The 24,832-nt window shown below is 43.0% G+C and overlaps 1 protein-coding gene across 5 annotated transcripts in view; it reads right to left on the reverse strand.

The window, feature by feature from the left end:
- The window catches only part of GLI2 (GLI family zinc finger 2), a 248,677-nt gene that overhangs the window by 17,160 nt on the left and 206,685 nt on the right, over window positions 1–24,832 (reverse strand). For all 5 annotated transcript variants that reach the window (XM_077320547.1, XM_077320546.1, XM_077320544.1 and 2 more), the window contains 5 exons: window positions 18,638–18,839; window positions 16,999–17,212; window positions 15,565–15,678; window positions 10,270–10,401; window positions 2,582–2,731 (listed from right to left, as the gene is read on the reverse strand). In XM_077320547.1, the coding sequence (XP_077176662.1) occupies window positions 2,582–2,731; window positions 10,270–10,401; window positions 15,565–15,678; window positions 16,999–17,212; window positions 18,638–18,839 (812 nt within the window). The remainder of the gene's footprint in view (window positions 1–2,581; window positions 2,732–10,269; window positions 10,402–15,564; window positions 15,679–16,998; window positions 17,213–18,637; window positions 18,840–24,832) is intronic.

The raw sequence follows: 24,832 nt of genomic DNA on the forward strand, positions 1-24,832 counted from the left end.
GATGAAGGGGAAAGAATTCATTTAAAGTAGAGGCCTGAATTGTCAAACTCAGTCCTCTCTATTTTTATCAAGAGTAAGGCCACTCCATGCTTGACAGGACTCTCATGACAGTTATGCACATGCTCATTCTACACCAGGATTTCCTCACACATGAAAATCTTTAAATATACTTGTACACATGCTTGAGATCCCTAACTGAGCAGAAATTCCCTGATGTTTATGCATGTTCAACAGGATCAGGTATGTCATCTGTACTTTAGGTGTTTGGTGCAGGAAACACAGGGGTAATACTGATATGTCTGTCCAATCATTCTTAGAGAGAGAGAGAGAGAGAGAGAGAGAGAGAGAGAAGAAACACTTACAGACAATATGGGATCAGGTGCCATTTGTATGTATTGAAACATGTCTTTTACTTAGTGTAATTGGTGGTAGTGAAATTTCTCTGAAGCATCTTTTGATAGAAGAGCATTTAAAGAACTCTGAATGATGCAAGGGATTGAAATCTGCCTATTGCCAGTAGCCTAATCTAAATATTGAAAGGTTGGTATGAAAACTGATATGTTTCATCTCTGCCCACCACCACCAACTGCAACTAAAAGGTTACCCTGGTCTAGGTTGAACAGAATTCCTTATCTTTATTGGTTTAAAAAACAACAAAGTAAGTGTTGAAAAATCAATGCACAATGAAACTTGAGGAAGAGCTCTCCACCAGATTACAGCATTTTTTGTTTATTATATTTATATACCACCCTCTCCTGTGGCTCAGGGAGGTTTACATGGAACATGCTGGAAAATGGAACAATAAAGTATAACTTGGCAACCATGTCAATGAGTAACAGTAGTAACAGTGATAAAAGAGAACAGTGTGTAACAACATCAATATATTAACAGTCCCATGGTGGGTCAGTTCATGGTGTTTGATTCATAGGGAGGGGTTCGGTTGACATCAACCATATGCCCGGTGGAAGTGCTCCATTTTGCAGGCCTGTGGAACTGATCCTTTGGGAACTCATTCCGCCAGGTGGGGGCCAGGACAGAGAAAGCTCTAGCCCTGGCTGAGGCCAGACGAGCTTCCTTGGGGCCAGGGATCACCAGCCGGTTGGAGCTGGTGGAGTGTAAAGAACTTTGAGGGGTATAGGCAGAGAGGCGGTCCTCCAGTATACTGGGCCCAGACTGCATATAGCCTTAGAGGCAATTAGCAAAACCTTAAGTCTGATCCAGAATTCAACTGGTAGCCAATGCAGTTGTTGGAGAATGGGATGAGTGTGTGTGTGTGTGTGGGGGGGGGGTGATGTGAGGACCCTTGCTGCTGTATTCTGGACCAGCTGTAGTTTCTGGATGAAGATTAAAGGTATGCCTGTGTAGAGCAAGTTGCAAAAGTTCAGTCAAGAGGTGACTGTCACAGGGATCACTGTGGCTAGGAGTTCCAGGAGCAAGTAGGATGCTAGTAGTTTGGCTTGGCGTAGGTGGTAGAATGCCATCTATGCTACTCTTGTGATCTGTGTCTCCATAGAGGATCATGCGTCGAGGATCATGCCCAGGTTCCCAGCGGAGTGAGCCACTGATAGCTGTACACAGTCCAGATTGGGCAAATGTTCTTCCTCACTTGGAGTCTTCCTTCCTGCCCAGCCATAAGAGACTTCCATCTTCGAAGGGTTGAGCTTCTGATGACTTTGCTTGGGCCACCTTATCACTGCTTCCAGGCATATGGCTAATGCTTCAGGGGGGGGGGGGAGAATCAGGGCAGCCATCCATCAGAAGGAAGAGCTGGGTGTCATCTGCCTATTGATGACATCTCAGTCCAAACATCCACACCAGTTGAGCAAGAGGGCACACGAAGATGATAAATAAGATTGGAGAGAGGTCCACTCCCTGTGGGACTCCACGTGTGAGCTGGTGGCTGCTTGATGATCTCTCTCCTATTGCTATCCTCTGTCCATAACTCTGCAGAAAGGAGACTAGCCATTGGAAGGCTGTCCCCTGTATGCCAACATCGGTGAAGTGGTGAGCTAAAAGCTCATGGTTGACTGTGTCAAACGCTGCTGAGAGGTCTAGTAGCATAAGCAGTGCTGACCCACCTCGGTCCAGCTGGCAATCAGGATTATACCTTCTTATTCCAGTGTTTCTTTCTTTGCTGTAACATATGTGTAGTATTGAAAGCATGCACATCCAATAAACATTGTGGAGATAAGGCTGCCATATTTCATGGCTAACAGGACTGTCAGTGTTTATTGACCATGATGACTAAATGGAATCTTCAGGTTCAGAGGCAGCAGTACACCTCCAAGAACCAGCTGCTTGGGGACAACAACAGGGGGAGCTTTTGACCTCTGCGATTCCACCCGTGGGCCTTCCAGGACATCTGCTTGGCCACTGTGGGAAACAAATTTTTGGACTAGATGATCCAGCAGGATTTTACATTTCTTATTATTGGGCACATATGTTGATATTCTGTATTATGAGAAATACATGGAGAAAAAGGTAAGATGGTACAGGCCTACTGCCCTAATAGACAGAGACTTTGCCCCGTTTGTCAAACATGCACACTTTTGTAGTGATTTTTCCAGTATCAGTGTCTTACCGTGCACTTGTGTGGCTTCTCTCCAGTGTGCCTTCGCATATGCACAACCAGCATGTACTGCGCTTTGAATGGTTTCTGCTCCCGAGTACAGTCTTGCCAGCGACAGACAAACTCTTTCTTCTCCCCATGAATGTGATCATTATTGATGTGCTGGAAGATGAGAAAAGAAATCAGTTTTTTTTAATATTAAAAAAAAGTCAGCAATGCTTGTGTCACTTTCTCCAGCAAGACTCTCAGAATCTGTAGTACTAGGAAAGGACATTAAGAAGTAACACCACATCCCTCTGGAGGCGCTGCAAGTCTTCCTGGATTGCAAAGTTATATATGGTTTTCAAGAGGAACCAAAAGATCTGGAACAGGTATTGTAGTACAGCACCTCTATGAAATGCTCAATTTGAAATTTTCAATCATATTTATTTTGGGCATTTCTGTGTCTCATCATTAGAGTCCTGCTTGAGGTGGCTTACAGTGACAGGTTTCTTTTCAAGTGACAAGAGTAGCTCCTAACCTTAGAGACTGAAATCAAGTGGCTGAATAGCAAGAATAAGAATGGCAACAATATCCTACTTGAAGGCCTTTTGAGTTCCTCTGCTGCGCTGATGTGTAGAACAGGTTCCTGGACTAGCTGGATCACTTATCTGATCCAATGGGTCCTTCCCCATCCTTGTACAATCTGGACCCCCTGGGAGGGGGCCTACCATCACCCCCAAATTTACGTCTGGTTGTCATAGCCAGGAATAGAAGATTTGAAGGTCAAGGACCTAATGAGGGATAGTTATGATCGCCATCTGTCCTGTTCTTATCTGTTTTATATTGTATTTTTAGAGGTTTTAATGTTTATATTATGTTGTGAACTGCCATAAGGCAGCTTGTCTGGGAGTGGCGGGATAAAAGTCCAATAAACAAACAAACAATCAAAGCTGATCTTACTATTTTTTAAATGACAATCCACATGGTCAGAGCAGACTGAATAGATTTGGAAGATAAGGATTTTTAAAATTATATTTATACCACACTTGTCCTCAGATGACTTTACAGCATCAGTATCGATCCCAGACACGCTCATACTGAGGAAAGTTGGATGAACAACCTTGTTTAGCTTCCGCATCAGGTCAGCATTGTAATTTTTCAAACCATATTCTGGTTCCTGGAGATATAGAGGAATGCCCTCCACCCTCGTATTTCAGTCATTGTGATCATACTCTGCACTGACCTGGATAGCACAGACAAGCTGATCCCATCAGCTCTCTGAAGCTAAACACAGTCAACCCCTGGCTAGTATTTGGATGAGAGACCTCCAACAATTTGGGTTGAGTTCCTCCAAGGAACACTAGGGGTCATGATACAGAGACATGCAATGCCAAAGCACCTCTGAATGTCTCTTGCCTGGCTGTCACAATCCTCAGATCTCCACGCTACATTACAAAAAAAAAATCTGTATGGGATCAAGAAGACCCCAGCTGAAAACTAGTAGTTGGCAGAAGAGAGTGGGAAGAATGAAGGAGCCATCAAGCTCTAAGCACAGAGCATTTGAACTCTTGGCTATGCAGATGACTCTGGTCAAAGCAGAATAATGGTTGATTACCTCGCATACTGCTAGTAATCATACTCAGAAGACTATAGTGATAGAATGAAAACTTTTCTTTTGAAACAGAAACTATGGTAGTAGTCATGATATCAGGCTAGGCAACCCAAAGTTAAAATCTCTAATCTACTATGAAAGTCATTGGGTGACCTGGAGCCTAACCTACATCACAGAGTTGTTTTAGAGATAAAACAGATGTCAAGAGAATGATGCATTCTTCTCAGAGCTTCTTGGAGGAAGGGAAGGATAAAAATGTGCTGTGTATATTAAGTATAATCTTTTACAGCACAAATAGGCAAGATGTGAGAAATTTACTACTGGATATCTCACTGTGCAATCTTTCTAAGTCCTTTGACTTCAGTGGATTTTTAAGGGTGTAACTCTTCATAGGACTTCATTGTCGGTTGGATCCAGAGCAAAATTTCTACTTGTGTTAGAGCAGTGTTTCTCAACCTGGGGGTCAGAACCCCTTTGGCGGTCGAATGACCCTTTCACAGGGGCCGTGGCAGGGCAAGCCGCTTGTCTGTCTGGGGCAGCAGAAAACAGCAAGATTGGCATAGTAGGACAAGAGGCAGAACTGAACTGAGAAACCCCAGGAAAAAAAATAATTTATATACAATCATGAACAATGGATCTTCACGCCATTGGTCAGTTTCGGTTTAATTTCTGTGAAAGAACACTTGCATAATTTTATGGTTGGGGTCACCACAACATGAGGAACTATGTTAAAGGGTCGTAGCATTAGGAAGGTTGAGAACCACTGTGTTAGAGTGCTTGTTCAAGTGGGAACCCAAGAAATAAAAGCAGGCAACTTGCATTAAATCACACTTATTGTATCTCCACTTACTCAAGATCTTCTGTAACCAATTTCTGGGCAATATAATATATAGGGAGGAAAGTACTAGGTGTTGCCCAAGATCTCATACAAACAGAAGAGCTGTTTCTGCTTGCTCATTGCTGGATCCAAGTCAAGATCTTTAATTTTGTTTAAAATTAGTAGTGTGTGTGTATGTGATGGGGGGGAGGGGGAGGAAATGACCTAAATCAGGATTTTGGTGCTGGGACAGTTTTAACAAAACAAAACAAAAAAACCCACTGTTTCTTCCTATGCTGTTTCTCCCTGATTGGCTATTAGCCTTGTTAGTAGGAAAAAAGACACAAGACCTGCCTTTTCCTCTAGGAGCCAGTGGAGGAAAGGCACTTTCTATCTGGGTAATGGCCCATGTGGATAGGGTTTATCAGAGTATGATCAAGGTGTCTCCCCTGCCAGGTAAGCATAGGGTTTATCCCTCTGCTCCAGTGCTGCATTCCTGAGCCAAACTGCATCCATTTTGAGGATGATTTAAATGAACTGAAATCAGGAAACCTGATTGTTGCCCTCTCAGGGTTTGTCTAGTTGTTTACAAAGTTGTTAGAAAGGGTTCTCTGTCTGCCCCCGGATCTAATTCCTTTCATTGCAGTAGTGATTTTTCTCTAACAGAAACAACAGAAGGCTATCCCACTTCAAAGAAGCCGCTGAAGATTTTCTCAGATGTACTCACCAGATTTATGTGTGGGAATCTGCTTTGTTTCTTTTGTTTTTACTACTAATTCCCAAAAAGGTTGTTTTGTTATTGGACTGTTCATTGTGGTTTATTCATTATTGTTTCTTTTGTTTTGTTTGTTTCATTTTCATAATTTTATTAACTACCATTTTGCATTGGCTTCAGGAGAAAACCAGAGCTTCTTCCTTCTCAGGTTTCCCACCTAGACTGGACAAAATTCAGGGGCAGGGGGTTGTAGTATTCTACAAGGGTATCCACATTGCCAAATTTCAGATACTGGTGCAGCAATGAAAAGCACCCAAGTGTAGCATTGAATTTTACAGGGAAATTGATAGGAAAAGTTTCAAACAGTAGCACAGATAGCAACCATGTAGCTTGTAGACCAGTAGCAGCTATCTATATATATAGATACCTACAATCTAACTAACTGTTGCCTGCAGTCACTTTTCTGTTGTTCAGCTGTTCTGCAGGCAAGCAGAGGGAAGTGTGCTCAAACAAGATGGAAGTGACTTGTTGAGCCAATCAGGACACTGGAGGAGACAATCTGAAAATCATCAGGAAGTTCCTAACCTTTCTATGCTGAATAGATATCTCCTATGGCCCGTGCAGGAGACCCTTTATATTCTGCTCAGCTATGCAACTGCAGGTCTTGCATATAACAACAAAGGAGAGAACATTTGGTGGTACAGATAGGGTAGGCCATTTGGGCAGGGAGGTAGTCACAGGAGGACCCTGAGTTAGATTTTCTTTGATTTGATGGGGGACATGGTTTGGAGAACAGTAGCCAAGATGAGGCAGGCAGTGGCAAGGCTGAATTTGCTGCAGCAGGGCAGGCAATGAGAAGACAGAGGAAGCTTCCATACATGCTTCAGGCCTGGAATTACCTCGCAAAGCCCAAAACATCTCTCCCCCTCGCCCTAAGCAACACAGTGCATTCTCTTTATGCCCTTATTTAGAAAATGTTGGCTGCCTGAGATGGTATCTGCAATAACAAAAGACCCGAACAAAACAAAAGAAAATGTTTTTCCCCATTACAGGCTATGTAGATGGGGAATTTATTTTGTTTTCTTGTCCATTACAATAATTATGGCACACCCAATTACAGGCTATGTATATGCAGAATTTGTTTCATTTTCTTATCCTCTACAATAATTATGGAACACCCCATTTTTGTAGTCAATCTAGTGTAAGGAGCCAGTGGCAGACTGGAGAACCAGATTTGATTCTCCACTCCTCCAAATGCAGCCATCTGGGTGACCTTGGGCCGGTCATAGTCCTCTCAGAGCTCTCTCAGCCTCAGCCACCCCATAGGGTGTCCGTTGTGAGAAGGAAATGCGATTGTAAGCTGCATTGAGACTCCTTTGGCTAGTGAAAAGCAGGGTACAAAAACCGACTCTTCTTCTTCTGAAAGAAATACACATCTAGTGCCAGTGTTATTTTGGCCTTGCTATTACATGGATACATGGGGGAGTGGAAGAAAGTAGGGATTAATGAAGGGCCCAGTAAGGTCAGCTTCACCTCATGGTTTGCATCACGACACAGAGATTGTGTGCTAAGAATATTTATCTGGTTTTGCATTGCTCGGAATACATACAGTGATATGAATGCTGAAAAGGCCCTAAATCTGTCATAGGTGAGCAATGTCGAGGGCTCCTTAGAGGACGGAGAGGCCAGCATAGCCAGGCCAGACGCAGCAGAATCCAACAAACAAGAGGAGGCGGTGTAAACATGCCTTTTACAGAGTCACCTCCACTCCCTCAGCTCTGATCTAGCCAATGAAAGCCAGCTGCCTATTTGCAGCCCTCCAAGATCACCTGCACCATTAGAGAAGTAAAGGTGTAAGCTTAGAGCAGAGCTGCAGGCTAAAAGGAGAAGTGCTTGCCTTATGGCTAGCCTTCGGCTACCTGATGAAAGTGATGATGAATTGTTGCAGGATTAAGTCTGAACAGCTGGCACTTAACTATAAATCCTCTTGAGGGCCATTGTAGGTTTTGGATGCAATGTATGCTATATGCTGACAACTCCGTGCTTGAATCTTGAAAGCCTTGACTTCTTGGGACTGGACTATTGTGCTTGCCTGACCTCTGAATCTTGAACTTAAATTACTTTCTATCTTGTCTCCTCCCTTGGTTATTTGGAAGAATGATGAAGCTTGCTACAATCTGATAACCACACCTGGCCAGACTATTACAAAATCACCTGATCAGGGTTAATGTTTCAAATCCTTATAAAGAAAAATCTCATCTGTTACAAGGCCTGTTTTAATTGTGAGCATATATACTCTGATTTATTTTGAAATACAAAATATTCTTGCTTCTAATGTGTTTCATCAGAACTGGATTAAAGTGTTAAATAGGCTAGAAGAAACTAGGGTTTCTGGAGGTCCGCCCCCCCCCCCAACATGCCTGGCTTTGAAGTTAGTTGAGCTTGCCAAACATGGAAAAAACAAGTCAGATACATTCTGCAGATTGTGCATCCCTCCCATCCCTTAGCATACATTTTGAAAGTTGATGATGGCTGTTACTTTTGTAGATCCATCTTTACGTTGCTCACGCCCTGTAAATTGAATGCAGTTTTTGCTAAAAGGTGACAGGGAAAAGGCACTTTTATTTTACTTCAGTGAAAGGCAAGGCAGGTGTTTCTGGATGTAATAGTTTATATGTATTGCTGACAGGTATCACAGGACTTGAACTGAGTGTCCTGTGAGTTAGATATTGCTTCACATAACACTTGGGCTGCTTGTGGAAAGAAAAAAAATATAGGGGAGCTGAGCTGAGATGCTAGCATCAGGGCCCAGAATCATCTTAGTTCTGATCCTAATCAGTTGATGCTAAAGAGCCAATCCAATGCAATTCCATGCTACAAAGTCTACAGAGAGGGTGCGCTCCCTGATCTTGCTGCTTAGAATGGCAACTGTTGCTTGTAATAATAATTTTGTCATTTCTGTTATACTCCTCATGTCACTGACTGCACTATGTTTGGAGAACTGGAGGCTGACAGTCAATTTCAACTATATTGCCATGGCTTGTTGAGACTCCAGTGGGGCTGCTCATTAAAATGGTTACTGTGTTCCCTTCAAAGGAACTCAGAACAGTATATATGGGGTTATCCTGTTCCTCCCTCTCCATAACAACCCTGTGAGATAAGTTAGGCTGCAAGATAGTGACTTGCTGAAAATCACCCAACAAACCCTATGACTGAACCCAGCACATTGGTTTGTGGTCGTGTAAGATAAGCCAACTTCACCCTGCAGAGGTCTTTACAGATGAGTAGCTTCCCTCATAGAAGCAAGGCTCATATGGAACGATTTTAAATGACTGCCATATGGGTAAACCAAGGTAATGCCAATGGAGAGCAAGATCTAGCAGAAGTTTCACTGAAGTGGAAACATGGCCCAGTTCTCTTGGGCCATCACAGGTGTTTTGTGGTTGTGCAAGGTCAAACCATGGTACAAGAAGGATGATACCCATTATATTCTGCTATTATTTTCATTTTATTTACATTATCGTCCAATTTTCTCATTGGGAATCAATGCGAAAATCACAGAGTAAGTCAAATATGATCAACAGGATGGGGCAGTCAATGAACGACACAATAAGGTCTGGATTGTAGAAATCTGAAAAGGTTTGTATTGTAGAAATCTGAAAACAAGAACTGATCTGGAAAAGAGCTGAAACAAAACATAAACATTTAAAAATGCAATATTAAATGAGACGTGAATTACACAGTAAGAGCATACTTAAAACAAAAAGCAGTACACAATAGTGTAGTTCACACGACTCATCCCTTTACTATCACATCTTTTTGCTACAGTACAGCCCTGTTATCTGCATTAAAAAGCCCTTCGAATAACTGAATTTTGCGTAGCTTATGGAAAGTCAGGAGACTAGGAGATTTCCTTACCAAATAAGGCAGCTCATTCCATACGGTGGGGTTCAGAAACACATGAAATTGGCATGGGCATGAACTGGAGCACAAAACAAATTTGCCCAAGACAATGCCCTGGTTCAAGCCCCCTGAAATGATGTTTGAGGAAGGTGCCTCCCCCAAACATTTCCCAGACCTTTCTCTGGTTTGGTTTGTCCATTTTGCACTGACCCTGCTGTCAAGCTCAAATTGCTGCTAGCCATTTCAGCAGGGGGAAGTGACATGGAATGCAAAAATGGCTGGCAGTTCTGGTTTGTGCCTATTCCTTGCGTGAAACTATCTCCACTTTTCCTCTGAGGGGTAGTTGTTCATTGCACCCTGAGCATCATATCAGTCATTATGGTATGGCAGGGCATGTTTTCCTGGTTATGCTTAAGTGTACAAAAAACCCACTTGTATAAGATGTGAACTCAGGCAACAGAATTCTCTCATTCTTAACGACTAGGTTCTGAGAACAATACACAATAATTCATCAAAGGCTTTCCTGTAGCTAAATTCTTCTGGGAGTTTGACCTGATTTGCCAGGCTTTGCTTCTGCTGTGCCTTGTAACCATTCTAGCTATAGCATATCTTGATCGGAAGGCAGGACAAAACCTCAGATTTATGGCCTGTATCTTTTTGACATTACTTACATGGACGAGCTGATCCTGAGTGTCATACTCCTTTGCACATCCTTCCCAGTGACAGTTGGTTTCATAAATAACTTCAGGCTCCTGTTTGCATTCATCCTTATCAAGTTCCTCTTTCAAGTCTGTCAGATGCTCCTGTAAGATACAAAACATTCTGTGTAAGATGGACTTGTTTTGCTCAAACCCGAGTCACTCAGAGATTACATGGCAGGTGCAAGTAAAGAATGGAAGAGCCACAGCATGGAAACAACACAGCAGTCCTGAAAAAACTAAACAGATTTGCACAGGATTAGCTATTAATCTGTTGTGGTAAAATTAAACTCAAGTCCAATACCACTTTAAAGAACAAAATTTTATTCCAGCATAAGCTTTCATGTGTCAGAGTTCACTTCATCTGATGTATGAATTACATAGCAATTTATAACCGAGCATATAAAATTTCAACATTTGACATATTTATGGATTTTTAATGTTATAAAATGCCTTCTAGATCTACAAGCATAACTCCAAATATACCCAGTACTTGAGAAAAAACTTGCAAGCTGATAGCTTAGCACATATACCTTAATTTTTACTATCTGGTTAGAAAGAAGTCAGTTCTTAATGAAAATATTAGAGTTTTTCTCTGAGGCTCTGGTACAGTTTCTGTTCTACCTCTTTCTGATCTTATCTTTAAAAGCATTTCACTCATTCTAAAAGAATAGATATTTCATAGAAGTTCTGTCTTCAGTACTTTCACAATTTTTCCAATTTTTCCATAGGAAAGAAGTGGGTGTGAGGCAGGCCTTAGAGGCCCCTACCCCCAGAAAACAAAACACAAAAATTTCCCCTATTTTGTCTGGTTATGTCTGGGCGTTTACATTTCTACCCTGATCTTTTTTATATCAATTTTTCCCCTTCAGGATCTTCTAGGAAACACTTATATATGTAATAGTTTGTTATTTAATAGTAAAATTTTGGAGGAGGGGGCAAGTACATTAAGTGTGTGTGATTTTATAATTTAAGCAGCTGGGGTGATGTCACATGGCATTTGTGACTTATATATATACATTTTAAAAAATTTAACAAGCAAAAGTTTGGTGTTAATTGGCATGCAATTGCCTACTTCTGTCATAGGATGTCTGGAAAAAGTTATGGACTTATGCTGCAGGAGAGGGACAAGCCTAAAAAAATATGTACATAATCTTGTACCTTGTTCCCCAGGAGAAAGGTGGTGGGCAAATGGAAAGGCCTGGTGAGCAGTGATAAGCAAACAGAACAGACAGAACAGGAATGGCATCTCCCACTCTCCTTAGGTACCAGCCCTAGTCTTGTAATCTCCGAACACTTGCCTGACACTACTTATTGTTTTGCCTCTTGGCAGATGCTAGAAGGAATATATTTTGCACCAGTCATTGCTTCTGTAGTACATATATCTATCTGCATCAACCTACCCACAGGCCACTTCCATTAAAAAATAATTAATCAGGGACTAGTTATCTACAGAGTCATTGCAACAGGAGACAATCTGTTTATAGATATACTAGTAGCAAAGCCTGTTATGAAAATGTGATGTAGAAGGGCGGAGGGCAGGGAGAGCCCTGAGGGAGGCCATGTTTGCTGGTTCACTATGCAAGAGCCCTCCTGCCCTTCACCCTTGCTCCTGCAGAGCAGTGAGGGCCAGGTGGTGATCTAGACTGGACGGCCCCCATGAACTGTCTCCGTGGCCAAGAGTTATGGACGTGTGGCATGCCACTGTGGAGTGTAGATGGCCTTTCCTGTCCTCCCGGGGGTCAGGAGTGTGAGGCAGCCATGGTGAAGCATGACTGGATGGCCCTCCCTGCCCTCCTGAGGGCCAGGCCACAGAGCTCAGTATGGCTGGGACAAAGCATGGCTGTATGGCTGTCCCCAGCTTACCTCCTGCTAGCTCTTTCTCCTCCAGCCAAGTGCTGGGAAGTGGTACAGAGGGAGGAGGAGAAGAAGAAGCAGGGGGCGGGGAAGAACTTCTGATTGATACTCAGTCAGGGACTGCTGTCATCTCATTAGGGGATGTCCCTCAGTGATGGCCAATCAGAGGTTCAGCACGTTGTCAGAAGGATGGGCATCTTTTAAAGTGGTATGATACATATGTTTAGGACTTCAAAATTGTGCTTCTTCCTGAGAAAACACTGGGAACTGATGGCAATTCTTTCCTGTAGTTCTTGATATCCTGGCATGGGCTCAGGATGTTGGGATATATAAAAGCCAGTCCCCAACTTATACCTTGTGATAACATGGGGCGAGGGTTCCATATACGTAGCCTACCATTTTCAGAATATGTATATACTTGACTAAGCCCAGGATGATCAAAAATAGGTTGGAACATGCCTAGATGTCTGAAGGTGCAAGGAGTAGCCCAGAACACTCCTGAAATGCTGTTCCTGGGAGACATGGAGATTTTCCAGCTCACATCTAGGTGGGATCCAAGCCAGGAGACACTATATATTTTTGTGTCCAAGAGGACACAGTGCTGCACATCCTTCAGCCATAGTAGGGCTAAAGCAGATCTCTGTTAGACCATCATGCCTGGCTCAGTTTTCCAGAGGCAAGCCAGCCTTGAAGGCTCAAGTCAGGCCTAGGCTTTTGAATCTATTTAAAGAACAAAAACAGGTAATGCAGCTGAGAAGCTGTGGGTTTGTTCAGACAGGCCAATTTTAAACGTTACACGACGACAAGCCCTGTTCACAAGTTACAGTGAATGCACATAGAATTCAGGTTACAGAGTAATTATAATATTAAATTCAGTGCATGTAAGTGTATGATTGAATCCCCATGTTCATCCAGGTACTGGGCCACGGTTTCACTAGTAAAGTGAATACTTGTTGACTCTTTCTTATAAACAGGTATGTGAGCCTACATTCAGGCTGTACATATGTTTGGTACAATGTGAGCACGGCTAACATCAGGCAGTTGTGACTTTCTGGATGATGCGTGTACAAACAAACAGTACAGATCTGAATTGTTACAAATAAAATAACCATAAAGCAAAAGTGTATGATTTGTGAATCTTTTTTTTCTAAATAAACCTACTTAGGACTTGGATATGAAATTAACTGAAATCTGGAGCGATAATGCTACTTTGCTCAACTAATAACCAGCCTTAAGAAAAACAGGAGGTTCTTTCCCGTAGACTTTCAGTGTAAGAGACGGCTCTCTGCGCCCTGATTAAGTAAGGAGTAGAGCAAGTTGGTTATTTTGTGTCATGTGTTTTCTGCCATTCTGTGCCGAGGTGTTCCTAAACCCAAAGCTCTGGAGACATGCCTCTTTGCCCTAATCATGCTGACTACAGCATGCTTATCTTTCTCAGATATGCTATCTTCATCAATTTTACCAGCCCCCTGATGACTGCACATGTTGCTGTCCCCATGCATCATGCTGAAGCCTGCTTCTGAACTGGAGCTGGAAGAGGAATTTGTCATAAACTCTTCTCTTGGCTTGACAATAGCATAGCCTCATATTTCATGAAAATGAAGTGCCCAGAGCACTGTGGATAGTTTACAGTTGTGATAAAGGACGGTCAGATAGATACCGTCAGCCATTAAACAGTTTGGAAGTGTGCTGCTCCGACAGGAATGCAGAAGCCGGTGGGCCCTTCTAGGTGTCAAAAGCTGTGTCACCGAAGTAAAGGATGCTGCGGGGAGCAATTCCTTTCTGAACAAGGACAGCTCCCTTCTGGAGAGCTTTCTACCTACATGCAAGATCTCGTTGTAATCTATGTTTGCTCTGAGACACTGTCGCTGGTTGCTTTGCTGCCTGGAAGCGTCAAACATCATTTTTTAAAGGCTCTCTGCTGAAATATGACATTTCTGCTGAAGCTAGCAGGTGGATTCCATGACCCAAGAACCCACAGCATGTCACACTCAAATCACTCAAAGAAACCTGCACCTACCCATCATGCTGGGACTTTGGGTAGGACATTGGTTACCTTGAGAAGTCTGAATGTAAACATTCCCAACCATAAATTTTGCTCCTGCTAAAATAAAGAAACCCATACATTCTTCAGTGTGCATGCTTGCTAAATTTTTACAGGCGAGGAGCTGGAAGTCTTGGTTATATGCAAGAGGTACTGTGTGTTCAAATGCTTCCCCTCTTGGAGCTACAGTGAAATGAACACAACCAGTTTTTCATACTGGTACAGTTTCCAGAATTGTAAAGGTCCCAGAGGTGTTCACAAAGGTACCTTCTTCCCTGAGCACTGCATGGCGATTTCTAAGCACTCCCTCCCCCAAGTTACATGGCAACCATCCAGTCACAAGCCTGACTACAAACCAATATGTACAATGGAGAGCTGCAATCAGAATACCATTGCATTGAGAGTGACTACTGACTAGTTTCAGGTAAGTCAAGGAAATAGCAAGCCAAATCACACGCTGAACGGAAAGGTAGAATACCCCCCACTCAAGTCACTAGCCATTCCAACCTATAGTCCAACAGGTATATCAGTCAGTTACTTTTTGGCCTACTTTACGCACTGTTCTGGCAACATACCTGTTCCTTTCTAGTGGGTAGCTCTTACATCACAATAAACTCCATAGATACTTTCTGTCAGTGACTCTGTGCAATATATGAAAGTGTGATGGCAATGGGGTGAGGGGAGGAAGTGAGCAATACCCAAATTCTATCTGAGCTACGTTTTGTGTTACTATTCCTGCAAGGTCCATACAACCTGGATAAAGTCACAGGCGTGAGCTGAAAGGCACGAGACAAAAGGTTTAGTCCCAGGGCTCATGGCATGAAACCTGTGCTAGCCAGCCTCTGGGAGCAGGACCACAGAGTGTCTTGTTTCTGGTTTATTCTATTGTTCTATTTTTTTAATCTTTAATCTTATTTGTCAGCCACTTTGGGTCCTTGAGAAGAAAGTAGGAAATATAAATGCCCTGAATAAATAAATATCCAGTGTTATTACCTGTGACATAGGAAGCTGCTGCATACATTTAGAATCTATAATGAATAAAATTCAAGCTACAATGAAATGAAATTTAATAGGAAACTAGTCAGTAGTCACAGTGCCCAGCGGCTTATTTCTCATTCTGGTAGGGCCTGATGTCCTAGTGGAAAGGAGACATATGGACACATGGATGAGGGAGAGATCAGTTGTCATGCATCCAAATAACTGGTAATGTCCATGTTTACACAGCAACAAACACGTCACGTTGGCAGTTTGCTGTCATATTAAGGAGTGCAGAGAAGAGCAGAATTAATAGCATTTCCAGAGCAGTTAGTTGATAGTGTTAACGTTCAGTGGAAGAGTTGAAGACAAGACTGCAATGGAAGAATTACCTGAGTAGGTGGGGAAGCTGGTGGCAGGGTTTCCATTTCAGTCTTGACTTTGCTGCGTTTGTTAATTACTGGATTGACAGTGCTGCTCACAGCTGACTCACTGGTCTGCTTGCTCTAAGGAAACAAAATTAATGGGAAGCCATATCAAGAGTTTCAAATTAATGTAGCCTTGTTGCCAACATAATCTCACCATATGGCAAAGTTAAAGAACTATATTATTAAGTGCTGTAGATCTGATTAGGTCAGAAGAATTCACGCATTAGATTTCTGCCGTCCTTTCGTAGAAACTTATGCTGGTGAGCAGAGTGAATATGTAGCATGATGTTTGAAAACAGCTGTCCTGATCCTCTACCATTTATGTTTTTTAAAACCTGCAACTAATTGCAGCATAATGTAGATGGTGATAATCACTTGAACAGACCTTACACAGAAAGCAATGCAGTGCAGACAGTGGCCATAGGTGGATAAGCGTCTGCAGGAGCATGTGGATGTGCAAATACACCTGCGGTCTTTATCCAAATATACGTGCATAGAAGTCAAGGAAAATTTACTCCTCAGTTTTAAAAATGGAGGTCTCCTTTTGGCTTGAAGGACAGCATTATTATTATTATTATTTGTATTCAGAGGCTTATTTCAATTTATTTATTTTTATTTTTAAAATTTTATTAGTGTTTATCCTAAAGACTAATGGTCTGTGTGTGGGTGTGTGGGAGAGGCCAGCCTGCCAGATGACACTGCTAACTTGGTTGGGGAAGACTGTCCCAATTTAAAACACCTATGTGCATTCCCACCATTATTGGAAAGATTTTGTAACATACATGTACATGGCAACCTCCTCACTTTGACTTGCTGTCCCATGCACAAGTGGATCATGGGAATAGTTCTGTAGGTTTCTCTCAGTTAGTTCCAGGCACTCAGGCTTGCAATTTGAGCCTACAGATGCTAATTTATTTGTTTGGTGGGTACAAACCTGTTTTTGGACACCTTCAGCTCTCACAAGTAAACTGAAAGGCTGTAATTTGAATGCTGTTTCACATATGCTCAGGGCAAATGTACATATTAGGTTAACCCTGTGTCAGTACATGCTTTGAAACAGGAATATATGAAAGGATGTGTATCAGTTACTCATACAGTTTATCACTGCAGATCAGTATCTCTTGCTTACTTAGAGGGAAATACATGAGTTTTGAGACTGCTGGGGGAGGAAGGGAATTCGGACCAGTCACAGGGCAGAAAGTTCTAAGACAATGATCCACGTCGGTAGAGCTGTGGTGATGGTAGAACTATGGTGCTTCTGTGTTTAAAGGATTCAACTTTGCAGTGATACTGACACGGCAACTGAAAAGATGCATTTTGATAGATGTACAAGGTTTTGGAAAATTGATTTATAAAGAGCCTGGGTCAAACCTGGTCAGACGCCAATGTGAATCTTACCTGGTTAGAATCAGCTATGCAATTGCTGCTGTTGCTGATCTGAGCAGGTGTAGAATTGACAGAGATGACTGCCACATGCTGTCGTGCAGGGAATGTTGGGGATGGCTGGATGAAGGGGGGCGTATGTCCAAACGCTGAACTCAAGCCTCTTTGCTGATTCAGAATCTGTTGATATGTCACTGGATTGATAGGATGGGGGAAAGTGAAGGCTGGACTGGAGAGAAAAATATCACAAGATGAAAAGATAACAATATACAGCTGGAACACTGAAGACCAGTTGCATCCTGTGAATTAAGGGACCTAGGCTAATAGCAATATGTTTGGGCATCTTGCTTCTTCTTTGGAAATGTCCTATAGGTCTGCTATATATATACACAAAGGTGATGCCAGGCAACAAAATTATAACATTTTCCTTTTGTTATAATGATTTCCCCAGAAGGTACGTATAGAGCAGCTTCTGCACTTGTGTGGGTATTTTAATAAGGCCCACCAATATCTCTACTTGTGAACTTTGTTGTGGGACATTTTAAATTTGCCGAATATAAACTGCAGGTTTAGAGCTCTGATGGATTTCTGTTCATTGGGCCCTATCTGGAGCTCTCAAAGCAATATTCTGGCTGAGATCTGTACAGTGCATCATGTAACTGTCTCAATCTCTAGACTCTTTTAGTTCAAGTAAGAGCCACCATGGTAGTGGTTGGGAAATTACAATCCTTCTGTCACCTGTATCATTATCTCTGTAAAAATCCATGCAAATACTATTAAAATCTGCTGCTAAATGTGCATCTGAATCCTGATTCATTGAGCTTCATTAACATTTGAGACCCTGGGAAATACCAGGGAAAGCATGCCATTATATTACTTACATTTACTTATATTTCCAGGGGCTGTAAGGCTCATGTACTACTTATACTACCGCAGTAGTTATAAAGAATGTAGTGTTATTAACCATCAGAGTTATGTGTAGTACAGAAAGCAGGTGGGGGTTTGGGCACTAGGATGTTTTAATAGGGGGAAACAGTATGCTCATATTGGCATGCATTTTGTAGGAATACATTTTGAGGAGGGATCCCCCTCCACATACACACACACCATGGACCTGATCATTACTCTTTGATGAGACATTTATCCATAGTGGGAAGATACAGTAAAGAATCAACAAAAACCTGTTATGTGCTCCCAAATCATCATCAACAACAACATGTTATTTACAGTCATTTAGACCAGAACAACAAATTCAAAGTAAAATGCTGAATGCATTTAAAACTCAGAATCATAAAATCACAGTTAAACAGTAATTTGCATAAAATTTGCCAACATGACTATTATAAAAAAATGCACAAAAATTTAGTTCTCTGTGAAATTTTTGCACATCTTAATGATGGTAGCCCAAAGCACTGTCACTTTCAACTGTTGAAAGAAACATGGTACATGTAATATATCCTTTCACATGCATGAAATCAAGGAATAATTCCATTGCTGCAGGTATGTAAACAGACATGCTACATAAATTAATTAAATTTTGCACACAATTTTTCCTTCATGATTTCCATTTCTATGATAGTTGTTCCAACAAACATTGCTGGAAAGAGATCTACGAAACTCTCTAAATGAAAATTCAATTCTACTTCTACCTTACCTTATTGCCCCTGCCGATAAATGCCCATAAGATCCACTTGCTGCAGAACTACTTCTGGAGTTATTTATATAGGCCACCAAGGAATTTGGGGAAGTCCGAATCATTGTCTGAAGATCAATGCTGGCATCAGACAATGGGGATATGGAAAATGCGCGCTTTCGACTTAATCTTGGTGTCACTCTTGGACTGGAGAATCTTGACACTACGAAAGGAAACAAAGGAATAGGGCTTTGGTATGAATTTTTTTTTAAGCAGTTCATCTTAAAGGTAATATAAAGAAAGGAATTTCCAAATTTTCTGCTTTCCTTTGGTGGTGGGGGAAAGCATCAGCTCAGTATTTTTTTCATGCAAAAGGAAAGACCCTTCTTTTGCTTGAGATGCTAGAGAGCTGCTTTAGGTCAGAGAAGATAGTAAAGAGCCAGCTGGACCATGGTCTGACTCAGTGTATGTCAGCATCATCATAGATTCATAAGTCCACAAGATAGCTCCTGAGTCATGATGAAGGACCAAGAGGAGTGCTGGGTGAATTTGGTGCTCTCACACTTTGTTGTAATAGCCAGAGCCTTACACCATTTCTGGGGTTTCTCCAAGCCTAAAGAACGTTTCAGGGGTTTCTCAATGGTAAAAAAGTTGAGAAAGGCTGGATTAGGCCAAAGGGGAACCATCCAATACAGGTGTTAAGGAAAGACTCTCTTAAGCTCAATGATTGCTTGTCAGGGATGAACCCAAAATTTAATCATCTGAAAGTTAGTAGCAGTCATGGATCATTTGTAAATCAGGCAGGACTCTTTGCTTTCTGGCAGCTATGAGCCAGTCCACCGTTCTCAAAGGGGCTGTTTAGCAGCCTTCAACAAACTTTCCTATTTTGAGAATAAGTAAAGTAATAGGAGGTCTCAGTTGACTTCATGAGAGTCTGGTATTTAATTAATAGTTCTGTTGTTTACTTTTCTTGTTAGGGGGAAGGTTTGGTCTAGCTTAACTGGTTATTGGTTTGCCAGCTTATTTCAAATAATAGAAACCTGGCCTACGTTTTGATTTTCAGAACAGGATCTTCTTAGGATTGGGGCAATTCATGTTGTAGGGAGGGATTATGCTTACTGGAGAAAGATGATACTCTTTTGGAGGACAAATGAAGACCTTCATTCGGCAGCTGTCAATCAAAGCCTTTCACCACCATTAAATTAACTTCCAATTTAAAAGAAGGGAAGAGGCACAAGTCAGCCCACACAGGCAGGTTCATAGAAGCTACTCAGTTATAACCTGTATACCCCCTGTACTAGCCACTGTTAGCTAGTAGGGCAATTGATCTACGCATGTCTGCAGTTGTCACATGTTCATATGAAGTGTTACTGATGAAACATTTGGATGCAAAAAGCTTTTCTATTAACACTACCCACATTGCTTTATATGAACAACTGCTAATGTTATATTAAAAAGAAGCTATTTTTATGAGACCAAAAGTGCAATCCTAAAAACACTTTCCAGGCTGTGAGCTCCAATAGGTAAATGGGACTTACTTCTGAGTAGACCTGGTTACCATGAGAAGTCTGAATGTAACCCTAACCCTACCCTAAAATTTTCCAACTAAAGCAGCTATCCATGTAGCCTGATAGAAATTAAATTGGGAAAGCAATGTATTTTAAACAACAGCTGCTGAATTTGGAGACAAGTGCTTATTCTAGATGCAGTTCTGCAGTTACTTACTGCAGGTAACAAGTAAGCCTTTTCCTTGCACTCCCCATCTGTACTAGACAAAACAACCTTGTTTCACAGCACTCGTTCTCAGATTTTTGCATTGTAAAAGTGAACCTTTTGCAGCTGTCAGTTTTAAATCACTGTCATCCTCTGTCTATTCATACCACTACCAGAACTAAAATTACACATAGTTTAAACTCTATGGTGTTAAAAAAAATCAGAATGCTGTACCCATTAGCAATCCAAATTCTGTTTATGTATAAACTAGAAATATAGCCCGCTGTAAAAGGGATACAGCGGGCTCTAGATACATACATTCTGTGTTGTCCCGCGGCGACGGCTCTGTAGTCAGCTCCGTGTAGTCAGTAGCGGCGGGGGAGGCGGGGAGGGGCCGGCAGCCGCGCTCCGCGCGACTGCCGGGGTCTTTTCCTGCGGGCGAGAGTCTTTTCCAATGCGGCGAGAGTCAGGCGGCTACCCGAGGGATCCTGCGGCGGGCTGACGCGGCGAGAGGCGCTTTGCGCCTCTCGCCGCGTGAGCCCGCTGGCCGAGGGAGCCCTTGGCAGCCGCGCTCTGCGTGACTGCCGGGGGCTCCCTCGGGCAGCGGCCTGACGCAGCGAGAGGCGCTTTGCGCCTCTCGCCGTGTCAGCCCGCCGGGCAGGGAGCCCCCGGCAGCCGCGCTATGCGGGTAGCCGGCTGACGCTCTCTCGGGTAGCCGGCTGACGCTGCGATAGGCGCTTTGCGCCTCTCGCCGCGTCAGGCCAGGAGGAACTGCGAGCCGCGCTCCGCGCGGCTCGCAGTTGCTGCGCGCGGCTCGCAGTTGCTGCGCGCGGCTCGCAGTTGCTGCGGCTGGGAATCAGAGGGACCAATCGGCAGGCGCTTTGCGCCTGCTGATTGGTCCCTCCGTTTGTCTGTCGTGAGGAAGGGTCCAATCCGGACCCTTCCTCATCACGGACTAATCCCACCCCCAGACCCCTTACCGAATTATATAGTCCGTGGCGCCCGTGGCGCCACGGGCGGTTTAAAGATGTTGAACACCCAGCTAATTTGCGTCCTTTACACAGTTTATGCTAATCCTTCTAGTCAAGAGGTAGGGAGATGGGGTAGTCACCAATGTCTTGAGCACCAGGAATTCTACTGAGCCTCCATCTGGCTGTGAATGCTTCAGCCATTGTTGCCTGCACACTGTCAAGCCTACATTTATGTCCCAAAGGCTAAATACTTGCTTTATCTAGTTGCTATCTCACGAAGTAGAATTTTCTGCACTTTTTTACACTTGGACGTCAGTCTCAATATGTCAAAGGAAAAAAAGAGCAAACGGATAGTTACAATCTAGCTATGTAAGATATAGCATGATTTATATGAATATTCAAAGAGCCATCAAAAGATTTTTGTTAGCGACACCTTCCCATGGGATCCAAGCCACAGAACACAACTCCATAAAATTCACCTATAGATGTAGTCTAGCACAGGGGTAGTCACAATCTGTGGTCCTCCAGATGTCCATGGACTACAATTCCCATGAGCTCATGGGAATTGTAGTCCATGAACATCTGGAGGACCACAGGTTTACACCTGGTCTAGCATGTAGGAACTCAAACTAGAGCTTTAGGAAGCTTCATTTGAAAAATCAACAACAACAACAGGCACTCCCCCCCCCATGGATCCCTGAGTTTGTTTTGCAAATTTGATCATGCATGTTGCATAACGTGCCAGTGGCATGCCGTTAATGCTGCAATTGCTTCCACCTTGACCTGGATTGTGAGGAGTAAGGTTGCCAGCTCTGGGTTGGATATTCCTGGAGATTTATCTGTAATACCTGGATAGGATGGGGCTTGGGGAGGGGAGAAAACTCAGCAAGATATAATGCTGTATGGTCCACCCTCTGAAGCTGCCATTCCGTCTAGGAGAACTGATGTCCAGAGATCAGGTGTAACTCCAGGAGATCTTCAGACCCACCGGGAGGTTGGCAACTCTAGACTGGGTGAGCAATACAGCAGTACAAGCATCTTGAAAAGCATATACTGTAGAGCATGGAAGTATCTTGCACATTTCTGCCCCCTCTTGCAAAAACTTTGCATGAAGATCTCTGGAGCACAGTGGTTTGGCTAATGAGGAATTGTGCTGCATTTTGTGCCAAAGCACCCACTTCTTGATTAGAATTTCAAGATATTGCAATATATGTTACTCTCTCTCTCTCTCTCTCTCTCTCTCTCTCTCTCTCTCTCTCTCTCTCTCTCTCTCTCTCTCTCTCTCTCTCTCAGAGCTTCCTCTATGTCCCGTCGCCTATCTAGCTAAGAAGAAGAAGAAGAAGCAGGCTGGGTTTGACAGTCATATTTGTCTCTGTTACTCCTACACCTCAAGGGAGATCTGTTTATTAATGTGCCACTTCCCTTGATAAATTACTAAATAGAAAGAAAAGTCTTGTACTCATTCCCTGCTGCTCCTTCCTGTGATTTATGCCCGCAGTGTCAGCTCTGCCATTGGTCCCCATTAATTTGACGAGAGAAGAAGTCTTGATGTCCAACAGCAGCCCGGGCTTTATTGGCGCAGCCGTCTAACACACCCCTTCATTGCACACACCAGTAATTTTTTTCCCTGTTGTAAAACTCTGTTGGAAGCTGTCAGATTCTGCAGGTCGGCCTGGGACTCTTCCAGCACAAATCAAGTAATATGCATTTTATTACTGTCTGCTCTAATTTAGATCCTCCAGGTTCAACAAGCTGTGGAAAAGGCTTGGATTCTCTTTTTAAAAACGCAGCCTCTATGATTGTGGGCTTAAGTTTCCACCAGGGTCTCTTGACTCTGGTGGTTTCACATATGTGCAAAGGTCATGAGGCTGACCTCAGTTTATTCCACTGATGAATGACTTTTCTCTCCTAGCAAGCTTTCATGCAGGATGGAAGCAAGGGAATAGTCAGTTTGTTTTCCTTCAGAGAAAACCAGCACAAACATAGTTAGGACGAAAAACCCAGGGTGTTTTCACACATGGTGTCTGAAGCAGTTCTTGCTTCAACTGAGTTTGTAGTGCTGAAGTAAAAGTCACATTGGCCAAAATGTTCAGTCACATTACAAAACTTTCCATAGAACTACAACCACCAGCCAGAGATGGTTTATCCATGTAGCACATGTATTTCCAGGGGCCCCATGCAGTGCCTTTCCCTCCATGGGACAGGGTCGTATCCTCTCTCTTTCCCCCTTTTCCCTCTTTAAGGACTCTTTGAGTGACACCCCTTTCCACTGTGGGGTGTGTGTGTGTGTGTGGCTCTCCACCCCCAGTCTGGCTGCTCCTGCTGCAATTATAATCTGCTAGGGCCCCACAAATTCTTAAACTTGCTTTGGTGCTACAGGCCCCACAAATCCTTAAACCACTCCTGCCACCAGCTGTCATAATCTATCTCTGGGAGGGTCTCAAGGAGAATTTAAGCCTCAGAGACTGAATTTTTAAAATTTATAGAATCATAGAGTTGGAAGGGGCCATACAGGCCATCTAGTCCAACCCCCTGCTCAACGCAGGATCAGCCCTAAGCATCCTAAAGCATCCAAGAAAAGTGTGTATCCAACCATTGCTTGAAGTCTGCCAGTGAGGGGGAGCTCACCACCTCCTTAGGCAGCCTATTTCACTGCTGAATTACTCTGACTGTGAATTTTTTTTTCCTGATATCTAGCCTATATCGTTGTACTTGTAGTTTAAATAATGGGAGCCACATAATTTTCACAGTTTGCAGAATTTAGTTTATCTTGGGGAAGAATCCATACTGTTTTTAAGCATGGCATAAAGTGTGCAGTTCTGGAGGCCTCACTTCAAGAAGGACATAGATAAAATTGAAAGGGTACAGAGCAGAGTGACGAAGATGATCTGGAGCCAAGGGACCAAGCCCTATGAAGATAGGTTGAGAGACTTGGGAATGTTCAGCCTGGAGAAAAGGAGGTTGAGACGGGACATGATAGCCCTCTTTAAGTATTTGAAAGGTTGTCACTTGGAGGAGGGCAGGATGCTGTTTCTGTTGGCTGCAGAGGAGAGGACACGCAGTAATGGGTTTAAACTTCAAGTACAACGATATAGGCTAGATATCAGGAAAAAAAATCACAGTCAGAGTAGTTCAGCAGTGGAATAGGCTGCCTAAGGAGGTGGTGAGCTCCCTGTATGGCCCCTTCCAACTCTGTGATTCTGTGATTATTGGCATCATTTGTTTACCCACTGCTAGCTGATGCAAACTGCAGCACATTATCTGGCTGTCCAGCTGAACCTCCCTCTCTTTCCACCATAATCCATTCCTGCCTTGCGTGTGTATGGGGGGGGGGGAGGGAGTATTTCCTGTTCACAACAGATCATCAAAGAATGGCTTCTACTATTCTGTTGGCCCTTAAAAATAGAAAATGCCACTTTGCTGTTTCTTTAAAAAATATGTGGCAGAAACACAGCTTTTTCATCTCCTTCTCCTGGGAGATGTTCAAGTCCCATGCATGGAGACAGCTCATATATCTAATGAGGAAGGGAAG

Source organism: Paroedura picta, chromosome 2 (assembly GCF_049243985.1).
Source record: "Paroedura picta isolate Pp20150507F chromosome 2, Ppicta_v3.0, whole genome shotgun sequence".
Lineage (NCBI taxonomy): Eukaryota > Metazoa > Chordata > Lepidosauria > Squamata > Gekkonidae > Paroedura > Paroedura picta.